The 27,571-nt window shown below is 42.6% G+C and overlaps 1 protein-coding gene across 1 annotated transcript in view; it reads right to left on the bottom strand.

Annotated features, from left to right (window-relative positions):
• man1a2 (mannosidase, alpha, class 1A, member 2) overlaps positions 1-27,571 on the bottom strand; it is a 118,948-nt gene that overhangs the window by 86,527 nt on the left and 4,850 nt on the right. The window contains exons 2-3 of the mRNA XM_054788071.1: positions 24,658-25,209; positions 7,179-7,440 (exon numbers count right to left, since the gene is read on the bottom strand). Coding sequence (XP_054644046.1) covers positions 7,179-7,440; positions 24,658-24,971 — 576 coding nt within the window. The 5' untranslated portion in view covers positions 24,972-25,209. The remainder of the gene's footprint in view (positions 1-7,178; positions 7,441-24,657; positions 25,210-27,571) is intronic.

The raw sequence follows: 27,571 nt of genomic DNA, 5'->3' as shown, positions 1-27,571 counted from the left end.
ATAACTGTCCTACAAATTATTGTCGATAATCGATATTGACAACATTTTTTAGACCATTTTTTTCATTCATTATTTATATTTATATAATAAATAATGCATGTACATTGTGTCAAAAGCAATAAACTTTAATTTCTCAAAAGTAAAATTCATATCAAATCCAATAAAAGATAAAATTGGAAAAAAAGGGCATGCAAAATACTCTTAGGGTAGGACTAATCATTTGACATGGTTATATACCAGTTGATGGTTTGATTTGGAATAGATTTCATTTTTTGTTTTAAGCAAACTCTCTTCTACGCAATAGTAATTTATTGACAGTCCCTAGTATAAACAACCAGCGATTAGAGGGACACTGTGAGCTCCCTGCACCATGAGAGAGCAGTTCGAGCGCAGTGAGGGGGAACTACTGCTGTTGCGGCGGAGTCCAATATTCAACTGCCAACGTGAAATTATCAGCGACTTAGACAAATATCCAACGTCTAACGTGAAACTAACTTCACCACGGTGCAGAGTGAACCATCTGCGGTAACAAGAGAGGAGAGAGAGGAAAACAAACACACAGGCACATGTTCATTTATTGAGGCCGGCAAAATTATTGACTTTTTTTTTTTTTTTTTTAATCATTTGATTAATTGATTATCGTGACAGGCCTAGGGACCACTGTATGTTTCATTTAAATACCATGAAAGCTCACAAAAGCTACACAGTTTTATGTTTTGCAATTTGTTTCCTTACTGTACATAAAATGAAGCCAAGCGTGATGTTAAAGCCAGGGTACGTACCGAACCGTGATGATGTCACACCGCTGGAAATGTGACATGCATGGTTTTCATTGGACATTCTGGACTATGACAAAGCACTCTTGGTTTTTCTACGCAGCTTTTACTGTAAATCATTTGCCATGGTGAACGCAGGTATAAAATGAGCAATAAGCCCAAAGTGCAGGAAAACGAAAAGCCCATAAAGGTGAGTTATGGGCAAGAACGTCATCTGCTGATATTCCAGTGTGCGCTCAGAGGAAACCGTCATGTCTCCTTACGGTACCATATGTCAAGATAGCGGCACCATTTAGATCACACTTAAGGAGGCCTGCTTCAGACCATCGATTTATCCGGGCTTTACGGCCACGCTCCATTGATCTGCCGGGGAAACGCATATCTTCACTCTCTCCAGCGGCAGCCGCAAATCTGCGGTCATTTGCGTTTGGCTCGGCGGCCGACATTCAGCTCAAGCAGCAAGCTGAGCCAGACGGATGTCTTCTCTCTTTTCACATCAGCAGCGAGTGCAATCATGAACCAAAGGCAGCCTGTGTCATTCCTACCATCAACGCCGTTATGAAGGTGATAATCATTGGAATTTAGAACAACACGGTTCTTAAAGATGGCTTGAATGCTGCCTGATACCACCTACCACTGCCGACACACACTAGTCACCTCCCTGGACTACAAAACATCACAATCTTGTGTGATGAAATGGCAGCGCGATGCTATGCGAGCAGGAAATAGCCTTCAGTGCTCTCTCAACGGTTATTACAAAGGGAACAAAAGGGACATTTGGAGACAGGGGTAGGCTCCCGTGCGAGCCACTCGTGTTCCCATTCCGAATGCCGTTTCAAGAGACAATCATATGATTGCAGGAAGGGGTCGGGGGGTGAAGTTGGCCGTTTAAGTAGCGCGAGACAAGATAGCTCCATCTCTATGTGGCACAGCGCTGTCTGGCTGCCTCGTTGTCGTGGTCTTCAATAGACGCCGGCAACAAGACAGAGCGGACGACTCAAATGTAGTCACGGCAACACGACTCCTCATTTCTTTAGCCAAAATTCAATTCAGAGCCTGCCAAACAACCTTTGACAGCACGCTTGCTAATCTGACTTCCCGCACGTCCTCGCGTGGATTCATTTTTACAGCATATCCATCACCAGTCAACAGAAAGATGCCGACTGAGGCAGGAGGACAGAACAAAAGCATGAGTGCTACTTGCTGAATGTGGTGTTTGTGGGAGGCTGGTGAACGCTTACAAAAAACAATTCCATGAATATCAAGCAACGTTCCCTCTAAGCTGCGCACAAGCGCAATCGAGCACTGCAGACCCATGCAGCGCACTAAATACAATCCAAGCTGGACTTTAAATGAAATAAACCCTTAACAATTTATTCTGTAGCATTTTGCAACGCAACTCAGTGAGTGACAAGGAACAACATAGAACACAATGATGAACACAGTCCCGCCAATGATAAGATCCCGTTTGCAAGTATTTACTTCCACAGCCAATCAATCGTGCTTCTGTTTTGCAGGTTAGCGTACAGCTAGTGCTGCTTGCTAACCATGTACTATGGCCAAACAAACGGGCAGAGCAACAACCACTCAACACGCAAAATGTCTGGATGGATGGCTGTCGGAGTGTGTGCAAACAGAAGAACAAGAGGTGAAAGTGGGTGATATTTCTTTCATTTTCGAATGAGAAAGGTCTGCATTATAAAACATGCTGCAAAGCCAAAGTAGCACGCCAGTTTTCAAAGTGAAAAGTGTGGACTGAATGTGTGGCGTAACTGTGCATGCTTTACTGCCGTGCTTTTATTTTGATGGCCGGGCGTAACGGATACAGGAAGTGTTACGCCGAGCGACCAGAATGTTGGTTGAGAGTTAATTTACTTTTTCTTTCTTTTTTTTTTTTTTTTTTTTAATGCAGACAAAAGTAAACGTATACAATAAACATGGCAACAATTTGAAGTAAATTACATTTCCAGGATGAAATAGTGGCACGACAGGCCGCTTTAAAACAGAATGTGAAAGTCAAATAAGGAAATTAAAGTATAACTAACTTGCTGAGAAAATACATTGAAAACAAAATGATAAACGAGGGCTTTGAGGCATGAGACCATGGCTTGTTTTGTCTGAGGTTGGGAATAAAGAAAGCTACATTGTGGAATCCTCCTTGCCGCCTGTTTGAAACCCCTTATACACAAAATATGACAGAATGGAAGTTGTCAGTTGTCAGGTTTTGGACAGGGATGATACTGCAGTGTGCACGTCTGATGCCGCTCACAGAGGTCCAAAGAATTCTCAGGTGGTTTTTGTGTATACTCAGAAACTTGAACAATTAGGGGGAAACACTGATATCAAGTCCAGCTAACTGCATGGACACGATGACCACCACACTTGTGCAGAATTCCCAAATGTCATTGAGAATGTCTCCAGAATTCCAATCAATTCCGATGACCTTGAATTGCGGTTGCAAACAGGATGTCGAATTGCAACTCAAAATTCAAATTGAAGGAAGTAGAAATGAAATTCCAAGTGATAATTGTGGTGTAGGGTCATTCCCCCCTCCCAGGTTGGAATGATGCAGCTTCACTCTATCACAGCTTTTCAAAACTATATGGCGTCGATTATGTCCTGTAGCTTGCACAATATGATGTAAACACAGAATATTAGGAGTGTAAAAGTGACTATCGGGAAGTTATTTCATGTCTACAGGGCTCTGGTAACATTGAAAACCGTATTTAGAAAGTCATAACCCTTTTTTTTTTTAAATGCGCTTTTTTTTTAATGGCAAAAATACTCATTTGATTTAATACTGAATCCTACTGACTTATGGCAGCACGCATTTTTTGCCCAAATAAAGCATAGACAAGCATAAAAATGTGTAAATGAACTAAAATACATATGCAAGGCATATAAAGCGTATTAAAAGCTGTTGATGAAAGGTAGTATTCTACACAGGTCACTGGGTGTCGTCAGTAATTTATGACGATACTTATACGAGCAATGGAGAGAAGCTGATATTACCGAAATATGAAACGCCAGGATGTATAACTCGTCAACGTTTGAACTGTAATAATGATTTGGACCTAGCTCTCTTTCACCACTTGGGCCATTTATGAACAAGTATATTGCACAACACAACAGCTCCAGAATCAATGCTAGAATAGCAGTAAGCAACAAATCACTCAGTACAGCAATTTTGTACAGTTGTCCCACGCAATATCAGACAGTATTAACTCATTCAGTCCCAGCCATTTTCAAAAGACAACCCCTTCAATAGCGCCCATTTTACACCATTTGGACTGATCTTTCAAGGCACACAGAATATTGTGTTCTACTGTATGGCTATATAAACATGGAACCTCCCAAAAGAAATATTAGACTCCCGTCTTTCATCAGAAGAAAAAAGTTTGTTTCTACCTTTTTGCGTTCTTTAGTCATCAGCAGTAGAACTTAGGTAAGTTTCGGGAAAATATCAGTTCCTGACTAAAAAAAAGGGAGAAAAGCAGCTTTTTGTTAAAAGATACATTTCAAGCAGAACTTTCACTTAGACACAAATATTTTTTGCTTTTGTGACAGCTGAAATATTTCAACAACTACACCACAAAGTAAACATTAAAAAGGGGTTGTTTACATCAAAATAACAATTTATTGACAAATATAGAGAATAATGCCAGGGAAGTCTGGAGAGGCCTGCAGACCATCACAGGCCATGGTAAAGGAGTGGGGAGAGACCAAGCCAAGTGGGGACAAGATCTGGGCAGATGAACTCAATCTGTTTTTCAACAGATTTGAGTCTGCCCCCCCTCCCTCCCCTACCAACTCACCACTCGTCACCCCCACATCCCCATCCCAGCCATCCTCTACCCCCCTCTCCATAACTGATGATCAGGTGAGAAGTCAGCTGAAGAAGATCAAGGCAAGGAAGGCCCCGGGACCGGACGGCATCAGCCCAAGAATCCTCAAGGACTGTGCTGACCAGCTCTGTGGAGTTCTCAGGCACTTGTTCAATCTCAGCCTGAGGCTGGAGAAAGTCCCGGCCCTGTGGAAGACCTCCTGTGTGGTCCCGATACCAAAGACACCACGTCCCAAGGAGCCTAACCACTTCAGGACTGTTGCCTTGACCTCTCACCTGATGAAGACCATGGAGATGATTATCCTGCAGCACCTGCGACCCCTGGTGGTCACTCAGCTGGACCCCCTGCAGTTTGCTTACCGGCCTCGGATCGAAGTGTACGACGCAGTGATCTACGTGCTGCACAGATCACTGCTACACCTGGAGGACAGCGGGAGCGCTGTGAGGGTCATGTTTTTGGACTTCTCCAGTGCCTTCAACACCATCCAGCCGTCACTACTCAGAGTGAAGATGGAGAGTGTGGGAGTAGACCAACACCTGACTGCATGGGTTATAGACTACCTCACCAACACAGTACGTGAGGCTCCGTCACTGTGTGTCTGACATGGTACTCTGCAGCACAGGTGCCCCTCAGGGTACGGTGCTCTCCCCTTTCCTCTTCACCCTCTACACCTCGGACTTCACACACAACTCCACACAGTGTCACATCCAGAAGTTCTCCGATGACACAGCCACTGTGGGTTGTGTTTCAGAGGGGAACGTTCTGGAATACAGGAAGGGTAATCAGGGACTTTGTCAGCTGGAGTGAGCTTAACCAGCTGCAACTCAACACCAGCAAGACAAAGGAGATGATCATTAACTTCCAGAGGAAAACATCTCACTTCACACCGGTGAACATCCAGGGAGCGGACATAGAGTTGGTAGACAGCTACAAATTCCTGGGTGTTCACCTTAACAACAAACTGGACTGGTCCGTCAACACCCACGCCCTCTACAAGAAGGGCCAGAGTCGCCTCCACCTGCTGAGGAGACTGAGGTCCTTTGGTGTGTGCAGGACTCTTTTACGGACCTTTTATGACTCTGTGGTGGCCTCAGCCATCTTCTATGCTGTGGGCTGCTGGAGAGGGGGCAGCACGGACAGGGACAGGAGCAGGATCAATAGGCTGATCAGGAGAGCGAGCTCTGTCCTGGACGGTCCTCTGGACTCCGTGGAGGAAGTGGGGGAGAGAAGGATGTTGGCTAAGCTGACATCCATCATGGACAACACCTCTCACCCCCTACATGACACTGTGGGTTCCCTTAGCAGCTCCTTCAGCAGCAGACTGTTACACCCACGGTGTAAGAAGGAGAGGTTCCGCAGGTCCTTCATACCGACCGCTGTCAGGCTCTACAACACCTGCACCACCTGAACCATGTTGTAGTCAATATGCATTCTTTACACTGTACTCTTTACTTGCGTATCTTGCTTGCTGCTGTAACAAGTGAATTTCCCCGCTGTGGGATAAATAAAGTACAATACAATACAATACAATACAATATAACACCATCAACTATTTACAATTTTCACATTTGGAACTGAAGTGTGTGGGTGCACACAAGTGCATGTACTTGTGTGCGTGTATTAAAATTTCCCTCCTGCACGCTCTCACACTTCTTCCTTCCTGTCATGTGTGACTTTCTGTTCACTTGATCCCTACCGAGCTCTTATCAAATGCACTTCTGCCACCTTGTGACCGTTTTAAGGCTTTCAAGTGCTCTGAAGAGAAATGCATTAGTGGAGAGTTGCGTCATTGCCTCCTTTTGCCTCTCACGCAAAAAAACATAATAAATGTATAACCACGTTGTCGGGATCGGGTGTTCGAGTTCCTAAAAACATATAAATACATCTTTGGGATTCAATGAGTTAAAAGTGCTGATGAGTTTACATTCATGCCGTTCACACCAGCAGCTGCTTGAAAGCACTTGCAGAGGTAAATAACGCTGCCAAATGCTGACAGTGCATCATACGTCAAATGCAGCTACTGGTGATAAAAACTACAACAACAGGAGGTTGCCTACAGCCACAGCTGTTAATGTTTTTTGACCTGGCACTAATTAGAGAGCCCAGCGGTTATTTCCTAAAGTGGAGCATGAACCCGGTGACTAGGAGATGCTGTGGCTAACTGAATACAGACTTTATGTTACGGTAGTTGAGACTGACTCAACAGCGCCTCTGCTGGCTGCAAACAAGTCATTTAGCCTGTTGTAAATAAAACCCTGGAGTGGACGCAGACAACAAACAGCAATACAGGCAAAGCCCTGTCAAAACGCTGTCCTGGTGGCACACAATTTAATTGGTAATCCAAGATGAAATGTTCCAGAGGAACGTGAGTGCAATGCGGTCTTGCGCTAACAGAAACCTGCCACTGAAAGATTTATCGCCAAATATGGATGAATAAGAAAAGGGCTTCAGGGCAGACTTGCTAAATCTCTCACCCAAAATGTGTTGCAATGAAGTAACGCAAGATTTGCATGATTTAACACAATCGGGTTTTGAAGACCACAAGCAATCGTCTCACCTCTCGAATCTTGTCGCGTTTCTCTTTGACATCGGGCTCCAGAGGCTCGCCGTCGCCGACACCCACCACCTTGGGCATGGGCACAGGCGGCAGAGACTTCGGCCCCGCCTCCTTCTTCTTCAGGTCCTCCGCCACCTTGCTCTTCTCCGTCTGGATCTCAGCCTGAAGCTCCTCGCGTGACTTCCGCAGCTTCTCCTTGGCCTCCTGCAGCGCTCGCTCGTGATCCGCACGGATCTTGTTCCGGAGGCTCTCCTCATCCTCCCTGTGCCAGGCAGAAGAAGAAGACAAACTTTACAGGTTTTGCATTCTGACCCAATTCACGGTGGAGAGACCCACCTGAAGCTAAACAAACAAAAAGGTATGTTAGCATGAATGAAGAGCAAAAAGAAGCTCTTTGGGGAAATCAGTACAACACTGCTAGGAGATGAAATGGAAACATGAAAGAACGTTTGCACATTGTTCCACCAAAAACTGCACACAAATTGTCTACGCGGATCTCTTCTATGTATGAGGCGTGTTATGAAGCAAAAGCGGTGATCGCCAGAGCTTTTAAAGCCAAATATAACGAGCGTAAATAGAATCGCTCTGTGATGAAGGGTGCAGACAGGTCCAAACATCTACGTGGCTTCATCTGACTAATCTTAACTCACTGAATACCAAAGACGCTGTCTAGTTATACGTTTTAACAAACCTGACACGTATTTACAAAAAATGATATGGATCAATATTTCATGGTGTTATATTTGTAAATAGTTATTTTGACGTTTAAAAAATGTTTGTGTTCTGGTGTAGTTGTTGAGATATTTGAGCTGCCACAGAAGCAAAAAAAATATTGTGTCAAAGTGAAAGTTCTGCTTGAAATGTATCTTTTCACAAAAGGCTGTTTTGTTCCCTTTTCTAGTTGGGAACTGATATTTTCCTGAAACTTACCTAAGTTCTACTGCTGATTACTAAAGAACGCAAAAAGGTAGAAACAAACTTTTATTTCTGATGAAAGGCAGGAGTCTAATGTTTCTTTGGGTAGGTTCCATGTTTATATAGCCATAGAACACAATATTCTGTGCGCCTTGAAAAATCAGTCCAAATGGTGTAAAATGGGCGCTACTGAAGGGGTTGTCTTTTGAAAATGGCTGTGATTGAATGAGTTAAGCAACTCTGATGAAATGTACAATTACTACAGCTTCTGCTTGGACAATAAACACGGCGACAGCTTTTCTCCAAACGAGAAATCTCACACGACATCTTTTGGCACCCCTAATGTAGGCACAACATATCCACACTCTTGCTGGGTCACATGGACATTCCACCTACAAGCAGTGAAAAGTCACCTGAAGTGTGTCTGAGGGCAATGTGTGTCTATATGTCAGGTAAGAGGTAACTGAGGCTACGTTCACGCTGCAGGGTCTCATGCCCAATTCGGATTCCTTGTTAAATTCTGGTCTTTTGTATGTGGTCGTTCACATTAGACAGGCCGCATGGTGGTTAGCATGTTAGCCACACAGTCAGGCCATCAGGAAGATCTGGGTTTGTATCTCCGTTTGGGCATCTCTGTGTGGAGTTTGCATATTCTCCCAGTCTGTGGTTTTTCCTCCCACATTCCAAAAACATGCATGTTAGGTTCATTGGAGACTCTAAAACTATGCGTAGGTGAGAATGTGAGTGTGAATGGTTGTTTGTCTATATGTGCTCTGTGATTGGCTGGCGACCACTCCAGGGTGTACCCCACCTCTCGCAATGACTAATGATTTAGTTTATATTTACAATATGCCGAGAGCCAATAAACACGCCACGGTCCGCAAACGGCACCCCTGGTTCAACCAAGTGTAGTCTGCAGAGATTTAGGACTGCACTGCATCATGCTGGAAGCCATGGGGGAGGGTTTTATTTCCATCCAACAAATGCTGTGTTGCATTTGAAGCAGCAAATTAGGCGCTGACAATAAAAGCGAAGCAAATTAAGCCTGAAGATGATTCTTAATCTGCTTGTGAATGGCTACCACTGCTCGCCTTGCAAATCCACTGTACAGAGGAACCTCACAGCTGACTTCAGCGTGTGAACTGCATGCTGTGTAAATACGGATGCACTTGAATACCACACTTCCACTATGTGTGCATGTCTGCGCTCAGGGGCTGTCATTAGCCTTCCCCCAGTGACCGCAATCTTGCAATTTGTGAGTGTGAATGGGTTTGTGCATCTCTGCTTGCCACGCAGTGCCCTCAGCAGCATGCATTTAAATGTGATATTTAGATGGCAGATGACTGCTAATGTGCGCGTGCACGTGAAAGAGAGAGATCTGAGACAGCTTGCAGGGAAACAACAATAAACAGTATGAGCTCTTAATGGCTGCTGATTCTGATGCACATGATGCCTGGTCAGCAGGTTGTCATGGAAACACCATCATGCAAATGACACAAAAAGTGGTGAAGCAATGCAAACTAGTATTTTATGGTTGGCCTTCTACACCATCTGTCCTACTCTTAATAAACCATATGAAATAATCCATGCATAATCTATGCAGTATATACAGAAGATGATATCTGTGTGTGTGTGTGTGTGTGTGTGTGTGTGTGCGTGCGTGTGTGTGCGTTTTTTCAAAAAACATTCTTTGTTCTAGTTGATGCCGACGACGACGGCCACACTTACTTAGGAGATGGGTTTCATAATGTCAAAAGTGATTAAAAGCCCAGCAGCTCGAAAGACGCCGTAGCGTGGGCCGAAGCTTTAGTGCATCCAGGTAAACATCCTCCTCATCCCCACGTGTTGCAGCAACGGGAGATGGGAACGAGAGGACATGTCCTCCATCTACTGTATGATTTACAAGTAGAACACCAGTTATTCGTCATTTCATCTGTACTGAATACCGAAAATATATTAGGCAAGTGTTTTTTTGAGAATTAAACCTTTGCTGCCTAGATACAGAAGACATGCGAGTCAAGTCACAAATCATTGTTTTGCATGTTTGTCACACTTAAATGTTTTACATCCAACAAATGTAAATATTAGTCAATGACAACACAACTCAACACTTTATGCACTTTTTAAATCAAACTTTTTATTATTAAGGGATGAAAACATCCAAAGCTACATGTCCCTGTGTGAAAAAGTGATGGCCCCCTAAAGCTAATAAGTGGTTGCCCCCCCTTAGCAGCAACAACTGCAATCAACTTGCAATGAGTCTCTTCCAGCGCTGGGGAGGAATTTAGCAGAATTGTTGTCATTCAGCCACATTGGAGGCTTTTCCTTTTGAAGGTCATGCCACAGCATCTCAATAGGATTCAGGTCAGGACTTGGACTAGACCACTCCAAAGTCTTCAGCCATTCAGAGGTGGGCTTGCTGGTGTGTTTTGGATCATTGTCCTGCTGCAGAACCCAAGTTGCTTTCAGCTTGAGGTCACCGACAGAATTCATGCTTACATTTATCACAGCAAGTCTTCCAGGTCCAGCCCCAGCCCATCACACTACCACCACCACATTTTACGGTTGGTGTGTTCTTTTTCTTTCACGCCATATGTCGCTGCGCTCTTGGGGTAATTTTGGTTAGCCAGCCACTCCTGGGAAGGTTCACCACTGTTCCCTGTTTTGGACATTTGTGGATAATGGCTCTCAATGTGGTTGGCTGGAGTTCCAAAGCTTTAGAAATGGTTTTATAACCTTTTCCACACTGATACATCTCAATTCATCTCAGTTATGCTTTGTTTTACCAGGGGGGTATCATTAAAGAACTGCATTTTGTGTTCAAGTGTGTTGTCATTGACTAATATTTAAATTTGTTTGATGATCTGAAACATTTAAGTGTAACAAACATGCCAAAAAAACACTTTTCCACACCACTGTATATATGCATTATATGTATATGTACATACACAGGGTGTTCCAAAAAACACATACATACATATAAGCTATTATATTTCAGTATAATTGCTTCAATTTTCAAAATGTAATAGAATTTACAAACATCATCTTACTCTTCTGTCTCCATCTGTTGTCAAACTGATGTCCATTCTGGTCCAGACACTACTGGCAATGCATAGCAATGGAATCACACACATCACATGCACGTGCATGCATGCATGCATTCACGTTCAATGGCTGCTCTCAATTCAGCAATTTCAGATCTCATAGCGTAGACTTTGTCTTCCCCATAAAATAAGACGTCTAGCCTGGTCAACGTGGACAGTATTCAACAAAACCCCTCAGTCCAATTCACATGTTTGGAAGATGTCATCAAGGAAGGATAAAACTTGCAATGGTAGTGTGGGGGTGCCCCATCTTGCTGAAAATAAAACTCCTCATCTTCAAAGGCTTCTCCAATACTTGGCATGACAGACTGTTTCAGCAAGTGTAGACATTTTTTGGGACACTCTGTATGTACTGTATATATGAAGCAGCCGGAAAACCTCCCTGATTCGTCCATCTACTCATGTCAGACTCCCACTAAATGTTCATTTTCCTCCAAGCTATGAGCCTTCATTGTGCACCACTATGATTCCTTCCTCACAACCACTGAAACTGAAAACCCCCAGCGAATGCAGCACGGGCTACTGCCATGTAGCCATGACAACACACACAGATATAATTGCCTAATTGGTTCATTTGTGCAACAAACAGAAAGCCCAGTGTGTGTGAATGGAATGGTAAATGTTAACAAGTTATAGATCATTCGATATAAACCTTTCAGACCTCCCATTCATCAAAGAATCAAAAAGGACACCTGCTTTCAAAACATCGCCATAGCCTCGGCTCTGACAGCTTGGTGGAAAACACTTGGTATCAACGGCTCCACGGTTGCACGATCCACTCACTCACCAATCTGGAACAACTCACACATCACAACAAATAGAAAACCATTACACTTCATATCATGGAAACACAAAGGCATCACACCTCTCCACCATATTGTACAAGACTAAGATAATCCTTTTCAAGAACTAACCCAGAAGTTCCACATTTGGAACAGTCAGTATCTCCAGTATTTACAGCTTAAACCAACCACCCCACCCAAAATGAACAACATGCCTAACTCACAAAACCAAACTATCCTCATAGAGGAATGTTTCAAGATCGCCAACATAGATAAGTAACTTTCAAGGTAATATACATTTCTAAACACTACCAACACTGCAATATCCCTCCCAACTTCAAAGTGAGAACAGGCCCTTTCCATCAACCCAAATACAAATGTTTGGCCGTAAAAACTATTTCATTCACTGCACAAACCCAAATTTACAACTCATCCAATTCAAGATTATCCACAGAATACACTACACGGGTGAAAGATGAAAAGATAAAATGGGTTTCACAGCATCAGATCAATACACTTATTGCTCACTGCACACCACAGACAATTACATGCCTGCTTCCTGCCACTGTACACCTGTTAAACAGTTTTGGACACAAGTCACAGATCACATACTGTATATTAGGCTGCCGCATCCCTCTACGTCCTCAACTCTGTATTTTAGGAGGTATGTCATCAGTACAATTACACAATCCCACTATTACTACACTGTTTATGGCCCTATCTGTCGCCAAGGAAACCGTCCTCCGAAACTGGAAAACAAGAAATCAACTGACCATAACACACTGGAAGAATTTGTTAAAAGTAAACTTTTAAACTTTCAATGGAAACAATGTCAGCTTCAATCAATCACAGCACACCCCGTTTCAACAAAACATGGTCTACATGTCTTCACAAATGTACATCTACAAATGCCGGATCTCAATTCCACAGAATCCCTCTTCTCTTATTAATTCACTTTGTTTTGTCATTTATTCCTCAAAATCCAAAAGACGATTTATATAATTCAAGAAAAAAACCTTCAAGAAAAAAGTGCATGTCAGCTTTGTCGTAGTGGTGAAACTAATTTTTGCTGTTGTTTTGGGTTTTTTTCCCAAATATTTCAACTTTCTTCTTAAATATTCTTTGTACATTTTCTTTTCGTTATATTATGACTTTATTCCCATAATATTGTAACTTTTTCCCCAACCTCATTTTCCAAAATTGACAACTTTGTTTCTTTCTCATAAAACCGCAACTTTGATATTCCAAATTCATGCTAGTAAAACAACGTTATTTTCCTTCATAATATTACCAGTTTATTCTCGTAAAATGAGGACCACACCAGGGTTCCTTCTCCTCACGATGACATCACTTCGTTCACATGATGTCAATTTCCACGAGATTCCGTGTTTAACAGTAGATTCCGTTTTGATTGGCCAATTTCGGGATTCCGTCCACGACTTCGTTAACACGGAAATCATTGGGCTTTCTAAATGCGTGCGATGTATTCTGCTTGTTTTCATGTCATGAATCATTTCACTGTTTGTTATTGATGATGAAGGTGCAGTACGGTGACACGCACGTTATTAATAAAAGCTGCCGTGATATTTTGTCTGAAAGAGAAATGCCACCAGCTGTTGCAGATTTGTGGTAATACCGCAAAGGCCTCCAAACTCATACCTGGATTCAATCACCACCTGCTGTTGTGCAGACAAAGAGGAAAACATCAAACCACTGGTACTTTGAAAATGTTGTGGCGCTCAAGTTTCCATTACGGCTGGCTTGGCGGGAAGTACATTCTGCAGATGAGCTCTTGTTGTGCCGCCTGCTCAATGGAGAATTACGCACTTCTCATCACCTCGCAACACGCCCCGTTAAAAGAACGCTCCTGTACGGATGATGAATAAGTAAATAGTGCACCACTATGTCGCAGCGCAAACAATCCAACAAAGAAGAGCAAGGCCACATAGTAAACAAAGGACAAGCACGGAAGACAACCAGCATCTAATATATATATATATATATATATATATATATATATATATTCTAGTATTAGACGTGCCACAATGGTCTATTAGTTCTCCTTGATGGAATTCAGACAGTTTAAAAGTGCTTTTAGTAAGCTTTTTAGCTCATGACACCAAAAAAAGTTTGAAAGAAAAACCCAAAACAAAATTAAAGTAAAGCGGTGCCTTGGTTAATGTCATTAATGTGTTCCAGAAGGTCTGACTCAAACCAAAACAGACTCTAACCAAAGCAAATTTTCCCATAGAAAAGAATGGAAATGCAATTCATCCGTTCTAGACACCGAAGACACATTTTATAGATAATTATGGTTTATCATGCAGAACATGATGCAAAAATAATGAATGGACGACTGAACGTTTAACATCACTTTAACCTAGTTTAGTTGGGAAAAAAACTAAACACAAAACCATCAATTAACAAAATAACACAAAATAAAACATTATTTGCAAAAATGTAAAAAATATATCAAACTAAATATCAACATTCTATAACCGGTAAGCATGTTCCTTGCCGTTTAATATAGAAAATGAAAAAAAAAAAACGATGACATCACAAACGTGCGCCAGCGAGGATGCCTTATGAGGTGTTGGGTGACGTGTGCTGTGCTTGACTCCCTGCTACAGTAAGTTGAATGTTGGAAGCAGAAGTGAGCGTTATGGATGTAAGATGTGTCACCCTTGATGGACTGTGTGTGTGTGTATATCGCAGCCAATGACGGAGCCATGTGTCTCAGACCCACCCCACATGTACCAGACCAGTGTGCTTGGTACCCCAGTGATAGGCTAGCCAAACGTGCTACGGTATGGGATGGCTTGAAGGAGCAAACAAAGAGTTTGAAGTGAGACTGGATGACAGTGTGGATAGTGTTTCCACCCTTCTGACACAACACCAGAGTGTTGCCTCCTCTCAAGCGCTGAAGCTAAAGAGCTCCCCTGGGAACACTTGGCCCTAAGACTGGAGTGATGTGGACACGTCCTTCTCACTCAGGCCTGGAAATGAAAGGTGGCTTGTGTTCCAAAAGGACAAATCTTGCAGAGCTCATTTCAACAAGGAAGCGTCCTCATTCCCTGGCAAGAACCACCTCTCCTTGTCTAATGTCCCGCCTCTGCTGCTTTTCTACAACAACCTTTCCTTTTTTTCTAAGTCAGTCTACTCATCAACCCGGGCGTTGTCAGAAGCTGGACTGACTGCTAATAAATTGCCCTTTTCCTCATCCTCTACGCCAGGGGTCACCAACGTGGTGCCCGCGGGCGCCAGGTAGCCCCCCACGACCACATGAGGTGCCCACAAGTCTGCTTTTCATTCAGGTTTTCAGTTAATAATGAAAGAACAGTAGAAAGAAATGCATTCTGAAATACAACATGTGAGTTGTGGACACCAGCATTTTGTTCATGTTCTGGTAAAACAAGCACATCCACTTTGTTTGGGTTTAAAATAAGCTCTGAAAATAAATGTTACAAAAATGAGTAGCTCTTGGCCATTTTCATTTTGTAAAAGTAGCTCTCACAAGGAAAAACGTTGGTGACCGTTGGTAATTCACACACCAGGTATTAGAGCACCTGACCATGACATCATTTTAATGACACACTAAAGGAAGTGTGCAAAAAATAAACATGACATGCATTGAACAACACAATACCAGAACGTGCTCCTCCTTCTTTAGCACCGAGCTAACACAGCCATCCACAGACTGCTGTCTTGCAGGCTGCTCGTCCGCAGTTACTGCAATTGACAGCCTCTACACTTTCCGGCCTTCATTCGGCTCGCATCAAAGGGCTCCCCTTGCACCGCTGATGACAGCGTGAGCTCGTCACGCTCCTCTGGCTATGCACAATACCACGCAGGAGCAAGCACGGCTAACGAGAAACATGCACCGCCGGAGATTTACATCGGCTCGGGGCGGACGAAGCACTAAATGATAGCCGAGATCACACTAAAGGTGATAAATACGAGCGCTTCGGGCCTTCAATTTGTGCCTGGGGAGGGGCAGGATTTATGGCCGCACAAGCAGTTACAGCAACGCTAACAATAACTGGCAAAGCAATAACGGCTGAACCCATACTCACGCTCACTGTGTGAAAGGTGTGGAAAGCTTCCGTGCACTAGGGATATAAAAACTTACTGAGGGATTACTTCACCCCAAATAACCAAAAATGAAAACTCCTATGAATGCAATAGACGGGAACCTGACAAGCCTGCACAAAAGGATAGCTTCAGCTGTGCCTTCAAAATACAACCCCTCACAAAAGTCTCGCATTTCAGCAAGCATTTGCATGATACTACATCTTAGCAACACGACAGAAAGTAAACGAGTCAGTGTACAGCTTGTATAGCAGTATAGAGTTGCTGACAGAATGGGGCTTCGGAAGATGCTACTGCTGCTCTTTTGCTCTCTAAAACGGCAACAATGCTCTCGCCAACTACACTAGGTCCTCAACTTACGAACATCCAACTTGCGAACATTCACGGATACGAACACAAGCCGACTGGTCTATATTTTATTTTATTTTATTTTGCCTTGTACTCGCTCCATCAGTATGTATACTGGTACATGCTTGACCAGTAGAGGGCACTGTGACACTGCTAATGGGACCTACAGGAGAGAAAGATGAGGAAGAGGAGAGAGGAAGGCTAAGAGTTGTATGATACAACCTGGACAAAGCGTGTGATTAAAGTTTATGAAGAGTTAATAGGCCTGCTTAAGTCTACACCACCCACAGAACACTACCTCTTTTAGAAGAGTCTAAACACCACCACCACCATTTGTCCTTTTTTCAATATCTCCTCCTCCTCCACCACAACGACGTATGCTCGACCACTCCTCTTCAAAGGTAAATAACATTTATCATTACGTATTATATCACTTTTATTATTGTTTTTTTCATTCATTATCCTGGTTTAATATTACTACTGCATCCAAACTCATATTTACATACATACACATATACTGTATATGTATACATGTACATGTAGTACCTATATCATTGCTAATATTACCTTTTACCCTATTTAAGAACAAATCAACTTAAGAACGGTCGTCTGGAACCAATTGTGTTCGTAAGTTGGGGACTTAGTGTATGGTGATTTGGGAAAAGACCCGATCAGACTTCTAGCTGGTGGGACAACTTCACAAGCATGTTGTTATTTTGGAAGAACGGTGTGGGAATGTTCGCATGGCAAGAAGATTGTGATTGTGGTTGACTGAGCTGCTTCACTCGAACACTGAAAGCTTCCCTGTCTTTAATGTTATACAATATACTGTATGCCTGTCCTATAGGTTATACATGCCTGTCCTATATGTTATACTGTATATGCCTGTCTTATATGTTATACACGCCTATCCTATATGTTATACATGCCTGTCCTATATGTTATACTGTATATGCCTGTCTTATATGTTACATGCCTATCCTATATGTTATACATGCCTGTCCTATATGTTATACATGCCTCTCCTATATGTTATACATGCCTGTCCTATATGTTATACTGTATATGCCTGTCTTATATGTTATACACGCCTCTCCTATATGTTATACATGCCTGTCCTATATGTTATACATGCCTGTCCTATATGTTATACATGCCTGTCCTATATGTTATACATGCCTGTCCTATATGTTATACATGCCTGTCTTATATGTTAAACATGCCTGTCCTATATGTTATACTTGCCTGTCTTATATGTTATACATGCCTGTCCTATGTTATACATGCCTGTCCTATGTTATACATGCCTGTCCTATATGTTATACATGCCTGTCTTATATGTTATACATGCCTGTCTTATATGTTATACATGCCTGTCCTATATGTTATACATGCCTGTCCTATATGTTATACATGCCTGTCTTATATGTTATACATGCCTGTCATATATGTTATACATGCCTGTCTTATATGTTATACATGCCTCTCCTATATGTTATACATGCCTGTCTTATATGTTACACATGCCTGTCCTATATGTTATACATGCCTGTCCTATATGTTATACTTGCCTGTCTTATATGTTATACATGCCTGTCCTATGTTATACTTGCCTGTCTTATATGTTATACATGCCTGTCCTATATGTTATACTTGCCTGTCTTATATGTTATACATGCCTGTCCTATGTTATACATGCCTGTCCTATATGTTATACATGCCTGTCTTATATGTTATACATGCCTGTCCTATATGTTATACATGCCCATCCTATGTTATACATGCCTGTCTTATATGTTATACATGCCTGTCCTATATGTTATACATGCCTGTCTTATATGTTATACATGCCTGTCCTATATGTTATACTTGCCTGTCTTATATGTTATACATGCCTGTCCTATATGTTATACTGTATATGCCTGTCTTATATGTTATACACGCCTATCCTATATGTTATACTTGCCTGTCTTATATGTTATACATGCCTGTCCTATATGTTATACTGTATATGCCTGTCTTATATGTTATACACGCCTATCCTATATGTTATACTTGCCTGTCTTATATGTTATACATGCCTATCCTATATGTTATACTTGCCTGTCTTATATGTTATACATGCCTGTCCTATATGTTATACACGCCTATCCTATATGTTATACTTGCCTGTCTTATATGTTATACATGCCTGTCCTATATGTTATACATGCCTATCCTATATGTTATACTGTATATGCCTGTCTTATGTTATACTTGCCTGTCTTATATGTTATACATGCCTGTCCTATATGTTATACTGTATATGCCTGTCTTATATGTTATACACGCCTATCCTATATGTTATACTTGCCTGTCTTATATATTATACATGCCTATCCTATATGTTATACTTGCCTGTCTTATATGTTATACATGCCTGTCCTATATGTTATACATGCCTATCCTATATGTTATACATGCCTGTCCTATATGTTATACATGCCTGTCCTATACATATGTTATACTGTATATGCCTGTCTTATATGTTATACACGCATATCCTATGTTATACTTGCCTGTCTTATATGTTATACATGCCTGTCCTATATGTTATACATGCCTATCCTATATGTTATACTGTATATGCCTGTCTTATATGTTATACACGCATATCCTATATGTTATACTTGCCTGTCTTATATGTTATACATGCCTGTCCTATATGTTATACATGCCTGTCCTATATGTTATACTGTCACAGAGTCAATTAAACAAGGACAATTTGCCAGACACAAATTACTTCAGCAATGATAGCTTTCACAGCCGATGGGGTTGTTTGTATTCTTACAATGAATCACACGTCTCAGCATTGTAGTGATAATCAACATTTACTACGTTTTAATAAAGAACATGTTTCATCCATTTTCACTTTTATATTCAATAAATGTTGCTGACAAATGTGACCCAAACAACTAAAAAGTAACGCCACTTGGCTAGCCATGTCCACATGAACATGATGTTCCTGCTATATCTCAAACTTCCCTTAACGGTCCATGGCTGCAGCGGCCCTTTACTTTGGCATGCGCATTACAGCCTGTGAATGCGTATTCGTTTGGACAGAAATAGCTTTAAAACGTCGCCGTGCAGATGGAGACTTTGACACCGGAGAGGGCCAAATGTGCGAATTTGAAAATATCCATGTTTGTATGGACATGGCCTAACATGAAAGCACACGTTGCTGTGACGTCACCTAGCGCCCCATAATACAACGTTGTTAGCACTATTGACCAGGAAAGAACCATCAGCTTTCTATACTTGCAGAATCTATTAGCAGGCTGTCGGCTGCCACGGATGAGGTGTTGGATGATGCCCAGGCAGGAGGGACAGCCTATGACGTGAGGACCTACGGTTTTGGGCTGAATAATTGAAAGGTTCAGGCGAGATGGGAATAGTCAACTCCAACTGTATTCTTCTGTCCTCTCCTTCGGCATCACCATTAGATGTGAGACATCTTTTCCAGATAAAGACAAGAGGACGGTTATTTCTCGTGAGAGGACAGAGAAAAGAGAGGAAATAGCCTGGGGTAGTAAGGCAACTGAGATAGTGTGACCTCTCAGAGGGTTGCCTTTCCTTTCCCTGAGCTGTTTGAAATGTTGCTGAGGGAATTCTATCACCGGTAATTAAGTCAGCCGGTAAATGAAGACAGCCTTTGCCCAGCCAGTCTTCACAATAAGTGGCGGCTAGCTGCTAAATTAGAGCTGCTAAAAGTGTCCCCAGATGTAAAGAAGGCTCCGGTACAACCCCAAGACCAGGGGTCGGCAATCTTTACTATAAAAAGAGACATTTTGTCCCCTCTTCCTCTAGAGAAAAAAGATTCACTCACTCACTAACAACACCTTGACGATTTAGCCAGCTTACGCCAACGTATAACACATTTGGCCAATACGCTGGCGTACGTCAAATAAGTTATGTGTAAGTTTTGTATATGTTAACAGCACGCGGAAGAATGCGGGCGTACGTCTAAGTCGTCCAAAAATTTTGTGCCTGCATAAAACTTTTCGACGTATGTCAACGTATGATTCATACATCCCGCATCCGCGGGCAATAAGTTATGCAATCGTTCACACACGTTATTTGTAAGTTACGTACAAGTCAAAATACGTCAACATACCTTGAGACAGAACTGTCTTCTTGGCGAGGGGAGATGGACATGGAGGCTTGCATTTGCAGGTAAGTTTGCAGCTTGACCAGTAGAGGGGACTGTGACACTGGGAATGGAACTAACATTTATTTTTTTGCGCTTTGTCTTAGAGAAACAATGCACGTTTTAACCAAGCATTATTGATCACGTCAACATAAAGTGCATAGGAGTATTTACATTCAAAAAGAATGGAGAGATACAGCATGTTACTGTCCAAGTTAGCATTAGGTTTGATGCACTCTTAGTACTGTGTTCATACTGTTCAAGTATGGAATCACAGGAGTGCCAAAATTAAAAGGGAATACGTGTGGAAATACAAAGAGAAGCAATAATATAAAAAAATATACAAATGTAGTCATATTCTTTTTCTATTTTGTCATTGTTTTTTCTGTATTGTCTTTGTTTTTTCCATTTTGGCGTCGCTTTTCCTGTTTTGTCTTTGTCATTACTAAATGCAATGACAAAACGCAAGTGGAAAAGACAAATACAAAACAGGAAAAACTTTTTTGAATGTAAATACTCCTATTCAAGATTCAAGATTCAAGAGTTTTATTCTCATATGCACAGTAAAACAGGTAGTTCTGCTATGCAATGAAATTCTTAGTTCCATTCCCAGTGCCACAGTGCCCTCTACTGGTCAAGCTGCAAACTTACCTGCAAATGCAAGCCTCCATGTCCATCTCCCATCGCCAAGAAGACAGTTCTGTCTCAAGGTATGTTGACGTATTTTGACTTGTACGTAACTTACAAATAACGTGTGTGAACGGGCGTCAACGATCTCATAACTAATTGCCCGCGGATGCGGGACGTATGAATCATACGTTGACATACGTCGAAAACTTTTGTGCATGCACAAAATTTTTGGACGACTTAGACGTACAACGACGTATGCCGGCGTGCTTCCGCGTGCTCTTAACTTATACAAAACTTACCCATAACTTATTTGACATACGCCAGCGTATTGGCCAAATTTTTCATATGTTGGTGTAAGCTGGCTAATTCGTCAAGGTGTTACAAGCGTTGGGCATAAATTGTGAACACCGGCAACACGCTACGCATTCGTTGATATAAGTTGTCTATAAGTTCAAGAAACGTTCTATATAAGTTACTAATACGTCATGTTTACGTCGACCTCGTTATGAATACACTACTGTATGTACTGTATACGCCCAAAATTGAAAAAAAAAACTGTCGGCAGTTCAACGTATGCCATCAAAATGATCACGTTAGGCATGCGCTGACTAAATCGTGTGACAGGGCCCTCATGCCTTAAGAAATGTGCAGCACAGTGAATTGACAGCCTGTTGCTCTTAGCACTCTGGCTAACGCTGCTTGACTTATCAATCAAGGGGCAAACTGTATGTGGTTGCCGGTTCAAGCCTGCCGTGTGTGGGGATGACTACTGTTACACATGTGGAAGTCTGCTTTGAAATAAATCACTACTTTTCAGAAAATACCGAGTGCTTATAGAGATTAGAGCCCGCCGACTAATCAGGGCTGATTATGACATATCACCGATTAATCAGCGTCAGTGAATATGTAACCGTTATATTAACTTTTTTTTGCTGCACGCAGAGTCTGTCGCTCCGTTCCCATGTGTCTCTGTGCCCACAGCCCTGCCCCTCACACACAAACACACATACCAGCGAGATGTAACTCCGCCTCTCGCACTCACTCCGCTGCAGCAGAGAAGAGGACGAGAGAAACGGTGAAAGAAACTGCATCTTTTTACACCATGGTAAGCTGTGACTTTGTAAAACAATATGCAGTCGTACCTCGGTTAACGTCCGCCCCGGTTAACAACCAAAATCTTTGCTAAAATTTTGCCTTGGCTTGCGTTCGCCCGCTTGTTTAGTGTCCGGTTTGTTTACACCGCCAACTTGGACCACGCGGCCAAGATGAAATATTGCGAGACTTGCACATGAGAGCACAAAACATTGTGGGCCGCTTGTTTAGCTTGTAAGGTTAGGTTGTTTATATCAGAGTTGTAGAGCGATACACACGACGTGACAAACACATGGCGCCACACTGGCGGCTCAGAGCGTGTACCTGAAGACAGTGCATCTTGCTGGGCCGGCCCAGACACACCAGGTGTCTGCCACTCTATACTCCGGTTCTCCTGACCTCTGTAGCGGCACACCGGCTGCTGGGATGTGTCCGAATTACTTTAGGGTTGGGCGAAATGTTGGCATATACACCGATATAAATTCTTCGAATGATAAGAAATTGACTTATACCGGTATAAATAAACAAAGAAAGTATAGTACCGCAGCATGGTCCAGCAGTGGTGGAGAAAAAAACAGCAGAGCCAACAAAAGGGAAAAGATGAGCATGGCTGAAGGTGGAGGAGAAGCAGAGACTATAGACAAATAAATTGCTGCTAAACGGGGAGGTATCGCTGTGATATGGAAGTGGTTTGGTTTCGATAGAGCAGAAGTGGAGCAAGAGACCATAATATGCAACGTTTGCAAAGCAATGGTGACAGCAGAAGGTAGGAACACGACAAATCTGTTCTACCATCTCAAACGCAAACACAGAGTTGAGTAAGGACGGAGTCAGCGAGCACGTCTACACGTACCCGGTAAAAACACCTAACGCTTTTGCTAATGGCCTTCCTCACGACAAGAAAAGTAAACGGCGGCATGAACTGACTGATACAGTGTCACATTATTTAGCCGGAGCTATGATGCCTTTATACTCAACTGAAAAGGACAGTATTATTTCTATTACCTCCTGTGGGGGGGAAATTGTTATCTTAAAAAAAGGTGATTGGAAAAGCTGCGAGTATTGTGTGTTGAATTCAATAACGACCTTCCCTCTCACAAAGACCGTACTGCACTATTAGCAGTGTGGTGTGAAATTGCCAACACAGTACTGATTCTCCACGGGGTGTTCTGTGGGCAAATTAATATAAAGGTTAAATCATTATGACAGGGTTGGAGTTCCGGAGGGTCTTTAAATGCCTCGTTGTCCTCACGGTCCTCAGGAGTAGCAGACAAAATAGAAACCCCTTCTTTGGACTAGCGTTTTTGCAGGAGGTCCTTAAACAAAGCACAGCCCTGCAGTCATATAGAGGATCTTTGGCTACTGTTTTTTTTTTTGCAGGAGGCTCCTGTCATATACAGGCTTTTTTGCAATAGGTCCTTAAACACAGCACAGCCCTCTTGTCACATACAGGATCTCTTGACGAGGGATTCTTTTTTTTTTTTGTAGGAGCTTCTTAAACACAGCAGCACATTCCTGTCATATGGACGATCTTTGACTAGCATTTTTTGCAGTACATGCTGCATAGCACTCTGTCATAGAGAAGATCTTTGACGAGTGTCTTTTGCAGGACGCTCCTGTCAAATAGAGGATCTATGACTAGCTTTTTTTTTACAGGACGTTCTTAAAAAACAGCACAGCGCTCCTGTCATTTTTAGGATCTTAGCCTAGCATGTTTGCAATAGGTCCTCAAAAACTCCTGTCATGTAGAGAAACTTTGGCTAAAATTTTTTTGCAGGAGGCTCCCGTCATATATTGTAGCTGATCTTTGACTAGCATTTTTAGCAGTAGATCCTTAAAAATAGCAGAGCTTTCCTGTCGCACAGAGGGTCTTTCACAAGTGTTTTTCTGCAAGAAGTCCATAAAAAACAGCATAGCCCTCCTGTCATATAGAGAATCTTTGACTAATATTTTTTTGGGCAGGAGGCAGTCAGTCATACAGAGGATCTCTGATTAGTGTTTGTGCAGGAAGCTCCTGTCATGTAGGGGATCTTTGACAATTGTTTTTTTTGCGGTAGGTCCTTCAACAGCAGAGCGCTCCTGTCACATTGATGATCTTTGACTAGAACTATTGCAGGAATGGGCACGTCCCAATACACGATGCAATACTGTTGCACCCAGTAAAGAAAAAAAAAATAAAAAGAGTGTGGTTCCACTTGGAGGTAGCCGAGCTCCACAAAGGAAGGTATTGTCCTGCAGGACAGCTAAATAAACGGCGCCACACCCGTGTCAGCTTACGAGGTGTGTTGTGTTATACGTCTTGGCTAAAAACAACAGAAGACGAGGTTGGTTACCTGTGCCTGTGCTCATCGTGTCCTCCCTGCCCGTGTATGACCACCTGCCCCGAGACGTGCTTGCCCTCCTTGGGCGAGTCGATGTGAGGGATGAGCACGTCCTCCAAGCCCAGGTCGAAGCGCTTGTGTTTGGAGTTGTCGGGCAGGAAGAAGAAGGCGCCGAAGCACAGCGTAATGAAGGCACTGAGGATGAGCAGGAGGATGAACTTCTCTGAGAGCCTCAAGGTGGCTCGGTGGTGCGGGAAGGAGGAGGCGCCCGGCGACAGCGTGGGTATCCTGCGGCCCGACAGCGGCAGGAGCGCCGGCGTGGTCATGGTGAGGCTGCTAGGGGCGGGTCAGCGAGGCGGCAATGACGGGGGATAGCGGGTGCGGGGATGGATAGGTGTGGGGGGGCGGCGTCTTCGCAAGGACCGCGGGCGTCGTTTGTGGCGACGTGCAAGAGCTGGAGGGCTTTATTATCTCATGCTTGTGACGAGGAGACAGAAACGCAAAAGAGGCAGAGGACCCTCAGTGGAGGAGCGGCTGGTGAACATGGGAGGAGTCATGACCGTCCTGCAGGAAGAAAACAACACAAACACAAGTTAGCTTTCACAAACAGAATGAAAGCCGCCGTGACAACAGCAAGAAAGAGAATAAGGCTGTCATTTTATATCCATTTCATACACAAAACAGTCCTAAAAACAATGGCACTGTGAGAAAAATGGGAAGTTGTCATATTAGAAAAAGTTTCAATTTTGTTTTTTTTTTGGTAATTTTACTTTTACAAAAAATAAAGTTAGGAGGAAAAAACATGTCATTTTATAACAGTCACCATTTTACAAGACTAAAAAGTCATTTTAAAAAATATATATTAATGTAAAAAAAAAGACATTACATAATAGAGTTGCAACATTATAAAAAAAAGCAGACTTTTACAATAAAAATATGATATTACAAAGAAAAAATGTTAATTTTGTGATAAGATTTAAGTTATAATTTTACAGGAAAGGTGATATTGCATTAATATGTCATGACCATTTTACCAGAATAAAACATGACAATAATACGAAGTAGGAATGTCCTGATCCTCATCTTTGGCTTCCAAGTTTTTGTCATGCATATGCTGGACTCTTTGGAACGCATATTGTTTTAAGAAGCCAAATGCTTTACTTAAAGGGGACTTATTATACTAATTTTCGGGCCTCTGTATTGAGTTGTGGACTATCCTCTGCACCTCTTCCTGCAGTGTTTCCTGCCTCCCATCTGTGTAACTTACTCCACCCCCGGCCCTCCTCCAGGTGTGCCCCCTACCAAGCCCACTCCACTGTGATCGGTCACACTCCAGAGGACTTTGGGACAGCTGCCGAGCCCTTTTTGTCCGATTATGTACACACAGCTAGGACACTGATAAATGGTTACTTACAGCTTGCTCTTCTGACTCTTCAACACCACCGAGTAACATCAGCAACCGTCAACAACAGTTTGGCCAATAGTCCAGCGTCGTATTGGCCCATGTTCACAACACAGTCCCGTGTGAAGTGCCGTTGACAGATGAGCATATTTTTCTCTTGTTGGCCTGGAATCAGCAACTCAAATTATTTCTGCCTGATGCTCGCCTCTCTAGGCACACCCCCACAAACACTTCCTGGGAGCCATTGCTCAACGTGATAACACCGTGAACAGAGCAAAGCAGAGCGAGGGAGCTGGGCATGCCCATATAAGGAAGTCCGGGTTGCACTGAAGTCAATGGAAGTCGGTGTTAAAAAAACCTCTGTAAAACACAGCCGTCTGAAACTGCTCTCAGGTCTCACTTCCAAATACACAAACCTCATTATCTGACGCGTTGGCATCGTTTAACATGAGAATACAACATTGTAACAACATTTATAGGTCAGAAAAGAGGAAAAGCATAATAGGTCCCCTTTAACTCACCGGAACTACTTTTGTCATCGCTGAAATCCGACCAGAACTGGGCTCACGGGACCAAATGCGGGGTAAGTCACTGTTAATGAACTACAATGCTGATGGGAACGTTATACAAATTCATGTCCAAAAATCCAAACCATCCCTTAAACTATGGACAAAGTGTGATTAATTGAGATTCAATATTTTAATTGACTGACAGCCTGAGTTTTTAACTTGATATTCCTCTTACGTTTACGCCTTTGTCCTTGTCAGCGTCGCCCTCACACCCCTTAGCATTTAGAGACTAGCGACCTGCACCGGTTTATAAATCATAAATGTCATTTTCATCAGCTTCCACGTATCACCCTGCTGCCGATCATGTTCATACAAATATTTTCCTGGTGGTCGTCGACGGTGGCGGACTTTCTCGTGTAAGCAACAAAACCTGATCCCGAATGATAACGCAAACGGGTGACAGCTTCATGCCACACAGCATCCACTGTACACTGCGCATCAACATCAGGCAGCACTGCCTTCCAGTCTGTACTGATGAGTGGCTTATGCAATGATAAGACGTGTTTGCTGTGTGGACATGCTGCTCCTGCTGAAGGCCATCATGACACACACACCACAGCACAACCTCAAGCTCAATGGTTATGAAGTCCTTCTCTCCGAGATGATCTGTCATGGTGATCAGCATTAGTCAGGACCTTCATTTGGGTCTAGGATCAGCTCATGTCAGAATTGACATTTCTGGGGTCTTTTTATGCCATAACCCTTAGGCTCTGTAAAGCTGTGTTGAACGACACATGTAAAGTTCTTCTTACAACGGGGTTGGACACTCAGACATTTCTTAGAAGACCACGAGGGTGACGAGATGAATAAATCAAGTTAATTTTAGTATGACATGATTAGATTGTTTTTCTGATTTTGACATGACATAATTAGATCTTTTTTTAGTTATTTTTGTATGTCATAATCAGATGGGGTTTTTTGTTATTTTTAGACTGCATCATTAGATTTTTTAAAA

This window comes from Dunckerocampus dactyliophorus, chromosome 9 (assembly GCF_027744805.1).
Source record: "Dunckerocampus dactyliophorus isolate RoL2022-P2 chromosome 9, RoL_Ddac_1.1, whole genome shotgun sequence".
NCBI lineage: Eukaryota > Metazoa > Chordata > Actinopteri > Syngnathiformes > Syngnathidae > Dunckerocampus > Dunckerocampus dactyliophorus.
This window is presented reverse-complemented; position numbering and strand designations above follow the sequence as displayed.